General features: G+C 56.8%; 1 protein-coding gene across 1 annotated transcript in view; it reads left to right on the top strand.

Moving 5' to 3' along the window:
- The window catches only part of LOC127052440 (receptor-type tyrosine-protein phosphatase V-like), a 78,676-nt gene that overhangs the window by 15,784 nt on the left and 52,098 nt on the right, over positions 1-10,794 (top strand). The window contains exons 2-6 of the mRNA XM_050956057.1: positions 1,804-1,881; positions 3,816-3,882; positions 5,248-5,514; positions 6,739-7,008; positions 8,000-8,269. Of these exons, the coding sequence (XP_050812014.1) occupies positions 1,819-1,881; positions 3,816-3,882; positions 5,248-5,514; positions 6,739-7,008; positions 8,000-8,269 (937 nt within the window). The 5' untranslated portion in view covers positions 1,804-1,818. The remainder of the gene's footprint in view (positions 1-1,803; positions 1,882-3,815; positions 3,883-5,247; positions 5,515-6,738; positions 7,009-7,999; positions 8,270-10,794) is intronic.

Genomic DNA, 10,794 nt, shown 5'->3' on the forward strand with positions numbered 1-10,794 from the left:
CCCCACTCTCCTCAGACCAGGCAGCCAGGGCTGCCCGTGGCCTGGGCAGAGCTAGGGGGATGGTTCAGAGTCTGAGGGAGTGTTGGGGGCACAGTTAAGAGTTGGCAGATGGATTTGAGGGGACAGTTTGGAGTCTAGGTGTTGGTTCGGGGAGACGTTTGGAGCTGTGGGAGCTGGGCTTGGGGCAGGTGCTTTGGTGGGTTTGTGGGGAATGGTTCAGGGTTTGGGGAGGTGGATTTTGGGGACAGTTTGCAGTGGTGTTGGGACAATTGTTTGTTTTTTCTTTCATCTGATTCAGTTCCCAAGCCCCGTCCTGCTTTGGCCGCTGTCCCAGGTGTGAGGCTACTAGCCGCCACCTGGTGCTGGAGGAATGGCCTGGGCCAGGCTGGGAATCAGGGGCCTTTGGGGCAGACCTGCTCTGCATGGCCCCCATCACTGGGTGGCAGGTTCCAGCCCTTCCAGGCCCTGCTTGGCTCATGTCTGTGTCTGGGTGGGCAAGTCCTGTGTCTGGCAGGCTCTGTGACCCATGCCAGCTGGAGAGGGTAGCTCTGGCCCATGCAGGGCACCAGGCCTACAGGAACTGGAGGGGGAGTCCATTGGGAAGCGGGGCTTGATCATCCCCCGCCACACTGGGTTCTCAGGCTGCCTTGGGACCAGCCCAGCGGCTCACCCATTGCCTGGCCATGTGGGCTCCTAGCTGAGCGTTGCTAGAGCGGCCATGCTGGCTATTGGGTCACGCTCCCCTGGGCTGGGCGCTGCACGCTGCAGGAGCTCTGGCTAGCCATGTCTTTGAACAGCCGCCCCCCCCCCCCCGCCTCCCTTAGGAGCCCAGCCCAGCCATCCTGAACCAGCCTGGAGCCAAACATGCTGTGTCAGCCCGAGACAGACCTGTACACCACACACACAGCTGGCCTCAGGCTTCAACCCACCTTCCCTTCAGGGAGGTGCGGGGGCTGCTCAGGATGCTCCCAGGGTACATTCCTCTTCAGCTAGGAGCCCCGGACAATCCTCTCCCGTCACTGCACCAGCTTCTGCAACTTTGCAGGACTCCTTCTCCCAGCTGGAACAGGTCTCGGAGCCCTGGCCACAGAGCTCATCCAGAGGCGTACACCCGCCCAGAGGTACACCCCCCACACCAAGGCACAGCCCAGCACACTGCAAAACAGACCCACGTAGGCAAGGGACACATGGACACACACACACACACACACACACACACATGAAACTCACGCAGTGAAGATCTCTCTCACACACACACTTAGAGCACAGGCACTGGAGATCACACACACACACGCAAAACTCACGCACTGAAGATCTCACACACAAAGACAGGAGCACAGGCACTGGAGATCACACACACACACGAAACTCACGCACTGAAGATCTCTCACACACACACACGCTTACACAGACAGGAGCACAGGCACTGGAGATCACACACACACACACGCACGAAACTCATGCACTGAAGATCTCTCACACACACACACTTACACACACAGACAGGAGCACAAGCACTGGAGATCTCTCTCTCTCTCTCTCTCTCTCACACACACACACAAACGATCTACCCCCAGCTCTCTCACCTCTGGCAGGCACACACGGCCCCTGCCCACGCACAGCTGGCTGGAGTTTGTCTGCAGCAGGCTGGCGCCAAGCCTGTAGCCCCACTGATGTCATCCTGTCCCGTGTGAGCTCGAATACCGTGTGGGGACGCAGGCCGGAGCTGCCACGGGGAACAGAGCCGGCCGGGGACAACTGCACCTAAGAGGGGCCCAAACTTTCTGTTCCTTTTCTCCTCAGCCCACCTTGCTCCTGATGAAGCCACAGTTGCTGCTGCCCCTGCTGTGGGCGTCCTGGCTCCTGGGGACCCTGGCTGAGGTAAGCCCATGTCTCTTGCACCCCCTGTTTCTCCGCAGAGGACGCTGGCTTAAGGTTTCGGGGCTCGCCTGCCCCTGCCCCGCTGGGGAATGATAGCATTCTTGCGGGCTGCCGTCCCAGCTGCACAGCTGCAGCGCATTAGCGAGCTTTGCAGCCACAGGCTGGCTCCTTCCTCCTCCTCTCCCCCCTCGGTGCCCTCTCGCCCCTGCAATCAGAGCTGGTTGTTGTTGCCACGACTTCGCTTGGGGAATCGGCTGTTTGCAGGATGTGTGTGTTCACCCTCCCCCCCGCACATGCAAACACCTCTCCATGGTCCAGGGATGAGGCAGGCAGGGGAACTAAGAGGGAAGAGACTCCAGAGAGATGGTCAGTTCTCTGCTGCCTGCTGGGGGAATGGGACCGAGCAGAGCCACTTCCTTTAGTGCAGAAGGAGTCAGGGCCCCACAGCATCTCCGATCCAGGGGGTGGGAGTTGCTCCCAAGAGGGGCTGAACACCTGACACTGCTGTTGAGGGGTGCCAGGTGCTCCAGGCTTCTCAGGCTGCTCAGTCTGCACCCGCCCACCCCCCAATCTGCCTCATTTCCCAGCACCTCCAGCCCATGTGATCCCCGGGGCCTGGTCATAATTACGTAACACATTTTGGGAGTGATTTTCAAGACCTGCCCCCCTTGTGACACTGAAACAAACATGCAAAATGAAAGACCCACAGACTCTCTAGTGCCTCGGGTAATTTATGGACAGCCCCCTGGCCGCAGCGCCGGCACTTTGATGGTAGGTGTGGAGGTAGGGGGAAGACAGGAGCTGACTGGCCTGATTTTTGGTTGCCGGGGACCAGTGGCTCTTACAGGGGCCATTCGGTGGGGCTGGGAACAAGGGCTGCTGCCATCACGGCTCCTGCTCCCATCTGGCTTAGCTTGGCAGTGGCTGTGGGGTGTCCAGGTCCTGGGGCACTGACTGCCTTGCGCCCCTGCTCGGAGAGGCCAAGGTTGTGGGGAGCTGTGCGGGGGGAACTCCCATCTCGTCCCTAGATGTGAGACCCCCTCCGTCCCAGCCAAAGTCAGCCCTGGTGTAAATCCATTGCCCTCGGTGGAGCTGTTCTTGCTTATGCCAAAGCAGAGTTTGGCCCTGCAGGGCCAAGGTTGGGGAGGGATGAGTCTCCAGGCTGTCAGCCCTGCACCTACCATGGGAGGAAGGAGGGGGATTTGCTTTGAAGGGGGTGGGTATGTTGGGAGTCACTAACTGGGAAGGGGTTCTCGGGCAGAGACCAAGGTAACCAGCTTCGGCTGCCTCCCCACTAATCCTCCTACCGTGGCATCTGGGATCTCGGCAGCCCTATCCACACTGCAGATCCTGCTGTGCCCAGGCACTCCAGCCCCTCCAAACCAGGGATACTTCCCCCTTGGGGCCCCAAAGCCTTAGCGAAAGGCCTGGCCAGCCCAGGGCTTTGCTTGGGGCAGTCTAGGTCCTGGCTGCGCTGCCGAACGGCGACAGGGACAAGCCTGCTGTGACTGCGCCCCCTGCCCCAGCAGTGCCATAGAGGGAGCCCCTATCGCTGCTTGCCAGATACCCCAGGCTGTCACCATAGTGATGCTGGGAACTGTGAGCAGGGAGGGTCCCAGAGCCCCGGCTGCAGCCCAAGGCCAAGCATCTACACAGCAATTAAACAGCTGCATGGCCTGAGCCCAAGTCAGCTGACTCAGGTCAGCCGCAGGTGTCTGATCGTAGTTTAGACATACTCCAGGTGATGGAGAATCCGCTGCATCCTAGGTAATCGGCTCCAATGGCTAATTCACCTACTTGTTAAAAATCTGCACCTTCAGCTTCCAGCCATCGGCTCTCCTACCCTCATTAAAAATGGGATCAGAAACCTCCTCCTGATAGACTGTGTCTGAGTCACCTCACGGGTCTCACTCACACTGAATCCAATCCCACAGGGCGAGGGCTGTAACCGGACCACCTCGGAGGGGCATGCGGGAGCCGAAGTGGTGCCTGGGGAGAGAGGTGAGCAGCAGGGAGTCCTCCGCTGGGGCTGGGCTGTGAGCTGTTGGGAGGAGCTGGGCTAGCTCAGGGAGTGTCTCTGTAGCTCTTCATAGGACTTGCTTAAGGCTCACAGTACCGCTAGGACAGGGGTGGGCAAACTACGGCCCGAGGGCCACATCTGGCCCTCCAGACGTTTTAATCCAGCCCTCGAGCTCCCACCGGAGAGCGGGATCGGGGGCTTGCCCTGCTTCATGCAGCTCCCGGAAGCAGTGGCATGTCTTTCCTTCAGCTCCTATGCATAGGGGCAGCCAAGGGGCTCTGCACACTGCCCCAGCAGTTCCCATTGGCTAGGAACCACGGCCAATGGGAGCTGCAGGGGTGGTGCCTGTGAACAGGGCAGTGTGCAGAGCCACCTGGCCGTGCCATCACATAGGAACCGGAGAGAGAACATGCTGCTGCTTTTGGGAGCTGCTTGAGGTAAATGCTGCCCGGAGCCTGCATCTCTGACCCCCTCCTGCACCCCGGCCTCCTGCCCCAACCCTGATCCCCCTCCCACCCTCCGAACCCCTTGGTCCCAGCCCAAAGCACCCTCCTGCACCCCAAACCCCTCATCCCCAGCACCACCCCAGAGCCTGCACCCCCAGCCGGAGCCTACTATACAATTTCTATACCAAGATGTGGCCCTTAGGCCAAAAAGTTTGCCCACCCCTGCGCTCGGAAGTAAGTATAATGAATGGAGTAGTGTAGATGTCACCACCACCCTTTGCTGGATGGTCTCAGAACTCCTCACTGTGGGTCATAGGCATTTCCCTGTTAGTAACTAACACAGCAATCGTGCAGCTTTGCCTGAGCAAGCCGAGGTGCAGCCTGTGTTGCAGCAGGAATGACCATTCCCTCCTGCTGGCCGAGGCTCTAGGACCCGCAGAGCTGGGAGAAGGTGAGACCCAGGCCTGCGGGGGCAATGCTTAAAGGGTGCCGAGGGAGGAGAGTCTCAAGGGATCGCAGACTCGACCAACTCCGCCCCCCACCAAATTAAAAATGGAGCCGGCTGGCTGAGAGGCTGCACTTTAAGCACTGTATATGGGATGGCCAACCAACCCCCAAGGAGGAGGCAGCTGGAGAAGATGGGTAGAAAGTGGGCTTAACTCAAATGAAAAGATTTGCATTCGGAGGCAAGGAATAGGGTCTGATGCTGAGGTGCTCAGGGCAGTGGCTGGCAAGGCTGGAGTTTCCTGCCGGTCCCAGCACCCGCCATGGGGCCAGCTTTGCAGGAGAACCCAGCATGCAAGGAAAGCCTGGCCCCATCTGTTCAGCAGCGAAGCCCACGGGCTGGGGCTGGATGGGCCCATGACTGCTCACTCGGCACCGCCGGCGTTGATTCTGCAGGGAGCCTCCTGAACGTGAGCGTCAGCGACCAGGGCCGCCCTGACTCCCTCTTCCTGTCGTGGGATGAGCCGGATGGGGGTGCCCTGGGCTACACCCTGGCAATCTACACGCTGGAGCCAGACGTGCTGCTGCAAAACGGATCGGCTGGACCCAACGCTACCAGCTTCCAGTTCCAGGGGCTTGTCCCCGGGGCAGACTACAGCATCGAGGTCACTGCTGCTCTGGCCTGCGCGGAGGCCTCCAGCCAGAGAGTCAGCGGCCAGACAAGTAAGGGCTTCCTACGTTCTCCGCTGCTATCACCCTCCCCTGCCCCGGGTTGGAGTGATGTGAGCCCTGAGGGGGGCACTGAGAGAGCAGGTCTCGTGTTACCTCCAAACCAGGGGTTGTGATTGCGACTGGCCCTTCTATGGGAGGAGCCCTTGTCCACAGCTTGCAAAGGGCAGAGGACAGGAAAAGTTCTGCATTGCAGAGGAGAAGGAGATGCAGGATGAAGCACGGCCTGTCTTCCCATTAGTCTCCCATCTCCTCCGGGGTTAGTCCCTTTTCCTGCCCCCTTGGCACTTAACCAGCACCAGCTCACACTCCCCCCGGGCTCCAGAGGCCAACCGATGGCATCCAGGCAGGGGTTCCGGCCAGAGCAGGGACCTCTGGATGGAAACATGAACCCCTTGCTGACTTCTTTCCAAATCAGCCTGGTGTTCAACCTTGCAGAGGAAGGCTTTCCAGACCCAGGGCAGGGTGCCCTGGTGTACCTGCATCTCCCCCACTCAGTTCCTTCAATGTTTGGGAGAACCAAGGGCATAGCGTGAACAGTGGCACCAGCACTGCTCTGCGCTGCAGCCCCACTCCCCGGCTCTTTCAGCCTGGTGGCGGGGAAAGGAAACATGGAGATTCGGGGTGGCAGGGGAATGCTGGGGAGGGGAGAGGAGCGATGAGGAGTGAAAGTTACAGAGGTATGAAGATGGGGAGGAAGGGTAGGCACTGGGGTCCCAGGGCTGTGGATTGGCAGGAGGGCGGCTAGGGGCTATTTATTGTCAAACTTAACAGGATGACCTTTGTGGGAAGGTCACTCTGCAGAACTGGCACCCGGCGGATTCAGAGGGAGAGGCTCCATGACCCCGTTTTCCCAGTGAATTCCCAGAACCTGATTCTAAGGCAGATCCCACTAGATCCCATTAGGTCCCTGGTATGGGCACATGGAAATCCCTGCCAAGGCATTCCTTAGGGACAGAGTGGTGGCGGAGCTGGGATGACAAAGGGGTAATCTGCTCAGGGGGTCCAGCTGGAAAGGTGCTCTGGTCAAGAGGTCTGGTGGGGGGGTTCGGCCAGGTGGCTCTGTCATGGAGTCTAGCTAGATGGATCCAGCATGTGAGGAGATCTGACATGGACCCTCTCCATGCTCTGTGGGTTCCTGGTCAGTCTCACGCCATGGCTGTGTGGCGGGCACACTGTGGCTGTCAGGAGACGCTGTCTGTGTTGTGTTTGGCACAGGCCCTGCCCCCGTGCACAACCTGAGTCTGAGCAGCGACGGGAGCCCCTTGGCCCTGCGAGCCTCCTGGATGGACGCCCCCGGCCAGAAGGATGGCTACCGGCTTGTTCTCTACCACCTCGACTCCCAGGGGGCTGTGAGGAACGAGTCTGTCCCTGGAGCTATCTCCACCTTCCTGTTCGATGGGCTGCTGGCTGGCAGCGAGTACGCCCTGAGGATCAGCACGCTGGCTGGAGCGAGGCAGGCCAGCACCAGTACCCATCAGTGGACGGGTAAGCAGAGTGAGTGGGCTGCAGCTGCAAGCCAGGATGGGGCTATGTGCCAGTGACCGGCATGGCTGTGCCCTGGTGGGGACGGGATCTCCTGGATCCGTGGGAGCTGGGCCAGCAGCTGGCTTTAGCCAGGCCCATTATCTGTGTGAGCTGGGGCTGTGGGGCATGAGACCGGCTCGGAGTGAGGTGGGCAGGTGTGGTCCACCCCCATTGTATGTATGTGAATGGGACGGGGGTGCCCCTGACTGGTGGTTGAGGCCTAGAAAGCAGATTAGCCTGCTCACCTCTGTTCCCATCCCGGCACTGGATGGGTTTATTTCTATTTACCACGAGGATGAAGAACAAGCGACACCTGCACGTAAACTGCCCCACCAGCCCCAAGGCCATTCACAGCTGCCCCCGTGCCTGGCCCAGGCTGGCTGCTGTGCCCTCCTCCCTCCCTCCAGCAGCCTTGGGCCTGGGGATGCTGGCAGAAGGGCCCTAGCTAGTCTGAGCCATGGAGCTGGTTCAGTGTCCAGACCTGTCCCTTCCCACTGATCCTGGCACCCCGAGACAGCCCTTTCCTATGAAGCAAGAGAATCCGACTTGGACTGTGCCCAGCTGCCCCTACTTAACCCTCACTTGGGGCAGGTTGTAATGGCTCCTGCCAGCTCTGCCAGGCTACCTCCTGGCCCCCAGCATCCTGCCCTGGTCTCTGGGCGCATCTCAGCGGGAGGAGCCCAGTGACTGTCTTGAGGGCATTTAGGAGTCTCCCATAGGGAACCGTGGCCAGGCCATCCCCATCCTCTGCCCGGCGTGCTGGGGGAGGCCTAGCTGGGAGCCGCTCAGCCCCCCTTGGGCTTCTCTGGTTATTGCCCGGCTATCCCACCAGTGCTGGAACCCCCAACTCCTCCCCGTAAAATGATCAATCTCCCCACCTACGTACCTCGTACGCCTGGCAGGCTAGGCACTGCCAGCCACACATCTCCCCAGCTCCTGTCTGTGTCCTCAGCACCCACCACCCCAGCAGCACTGACACTCCAGAGCCTGGGCTCCAGCACTAGCCTCTTTGCCTCCTGGAGCCGTGCCGAAGGAGCTGCCTGGCTGCACTTAACCCTCCACAACCTGCTCTCCCACCTGGTGACCAGGACAGTATCAGCCAAGAGGGGCCTCTCCAATTACACCTTCCAGCACCTCAGTCCCGGCACCCTGTACCATCTGGGGGTGAGTGCTGCCGCTGGGCCGTACTGGGCAGCGGGGCCCAACGCCACCGCCTGGACATGTGAGTACTGCTCTCCGGGAACAGGGTGGGGGCATAAGAACATAAGAACAGCCATACTGGGGCAGTCCAAAGGTCCATCTAGCCCAGTGTCCTGTCTTTCGACAGTGGCCAATGCCAGGTGCCCCAAAGGGAGTGAACAGAACAGGTAATCATCAAGTGATCCAGCTCTGTCACCCATTCACAGCTTCTGGCAAACAAAGGCTAGGGACACCATCCCTGCCCATCCTGGCTAATAGCCATTGATGCACCTATCCTCCTTGAACTTATCTAGTTCTTTTTTGAACCCAGTTATGGTCTTGTCCTTCACAACATTTCCTGGCAAGGAGTTCCACAGGTTGACTGTGCGTTGTGTGAAGAAACACTTCCTTTTGTGTGTTTTAAACCTGCTGCCTATTCATTTCATTGAATGACCCCTGGTTCTTGTGTTATTTATTTTCTCCACACCGGTCTTGATTTTATAGACCTCAATCATATCCCCCTTTAGTCATCTCTTTCCAAGCTGAAAAGTCCCAATCTTATTAATAGCTCCTCCTATGGATGCCATTCCATACTCCTCATCATTTTTGTTGCCTTTTTCTGGACCTTTTCCAATTCCAATATCTCTTTTTTGAGATGGGACGACCACATCTGCACGCGATATTCAAGATATGGACATAGTGAGGAACCTTGCGATGATGGAGGGATGATAAACGGGAATGTGGATATGGAAGTGGATATTACTGCAACTGAGGTAGAGGCCGTACTTGAACAGCTTGATGGGTCGAAGTCGGAGGGCCCGGATAATCTCCACCCGAGGATATTAAAGGAACTGGCGCGTGAAATTGCGAGCCCGTTAGCGAGAATTTTTAAGCAATCGATAATCTCGGGTGTTGTGCCGTATGACTGGAGGATTGCTAATGTAGTTCCTATTTTTAAGAAAGGGAAAAAGAGTGATCCGGGTAATTATAGGCCTGTTAGCTTGACGTCTGTAGTATGTAAGGTCTTGGAAAAAATTTTAAGGGAGAAAGTAGTTAAGGACATAGAGGTCAATGGTAATTGGGACGAATTGCAACACGGATTTACTAAAGGTAGATCGTGCCAAACCAATCTGATCTCCTTCTTTGAGAAGGTGACGGATTACTTAGATAAAGGAAATGCGGTAGATATAATTTACCTAGATTTCAGTAAGGCGTTCGACACGGTTCCGCACGGGGAGCTGTTAGTTAAATTGGAAAAGCTGGGAGTGAATATGAAAGTTGTAAGGTGGATAAGGAACTGGTTAAAGGGGAGACTCCAGAGGGTCGTATTGAAAGGTGAACTGTCGGACTGGAAGGAGGTCACCAGTGGAGTCCCTCAAGGATCGGTTTTGGGACCGATCTTATTTAACCTTTTTATTACTGACCTTGGCACAAAGAGCGGGAATGTGCTAATAAAGTTCGCGGATGACACGAAGCTGGGGGGTATTGCAAACACGGAGAAGGACAGGGATACTATTCAAGAAGATCTGAACCACCTTGTAAACTGGAGTAATAGGAATAGGATGAAATACAACAGTGAAAAGTGCAAGGTCATGCATTTAGGAATTAATAATAAGAATTTTGGATATACGTTGGGGGCGCATCAGTTGGAAGCGACGGAGGAAGAGAAGGACCTTGGGGTACTGGTTGATAGCAGGATGACTATGAGTCGCCAATGTGATACGGCTGCTAAAAAAGCAAATGCGATTTTGGGATGCATCAGGCGGGGTATTTCCTGCAAGGATAAGGAGGTGTTAGTACCGTTGTATACGGCGTTGGTGAGACCCCATCTGGAATACTGTGTGCAGTTCTGGTGTCCCATGTTCAAGAAGGATGAATTCAAACTGGAACAGGTTCAGAGACGGGCTACGAGGATGATCCGAGGAATGGAAAAACTGCCTTATGAAAGGAGACTCAAAGAGCTTGGCTTGTTTAGCCTGGCCAAAAGAAGGCTGAGGGGGGATATGCTCGCACTATATAAATATATCAAGGGGGTTAACGTTAGGGAGGGAGAGGAATTATTTAAGCTTAGTACTAATGTAGCCACGAGGACGAATGGGTATAAACTGGATATTAGGAAGTTTAGACTTGAAATTAGACGAAGGTTTCTGACCATTAGGGGAGTGAAGTTCTGGAATAGCCTTCCGAGGGAAGTAGTAGGGGCAAAAGACTTTCCTGGCTTTAAGACAAAGCTTGATAAGTATATGGAGGGGATGTTATGATAGGATCGTTAATTTGGACAATTGATCTTGAATTACCACCAGACAGGTCTGCTCAGTGGTCTGCGGGGAGATGTTGCATGCGATGGGTACTGAGTTGCTGCGGAGAACTCCTTCTTGGGTGCTGGCTGGTGACTCTTGCCCACATGCTCAGGGTTTAGCTGATCGCCATATTTGGGGTCGGGAAGGAATTTTCCTCCAGGGCGGATTGGCAGGTGCCCTGGAGGTTTTTCGCCTTCCCCTGCAGCGTGGGGCACGGGTCGCTTGCTGGTAGTGTCTCTGCAGCTTGAGGTCTTCAAACCATTTTTGA

Source organism: Gopherus flavomarginatus, chromosome 5 (genome assembly GCF_025201925.1).
Source record: "Gopherus flavomarginatus isolate rGopFla2 chromosome 5, rGopFla2.mat.asm, whole genome shotgun sequence".
Taxonomy (NCBI): domain Eukaryota; kingdom Metazoa; phylum Chordata; order Testudines; family Testudinidae; genus Gopherus; species Gopherus flavomarginatus.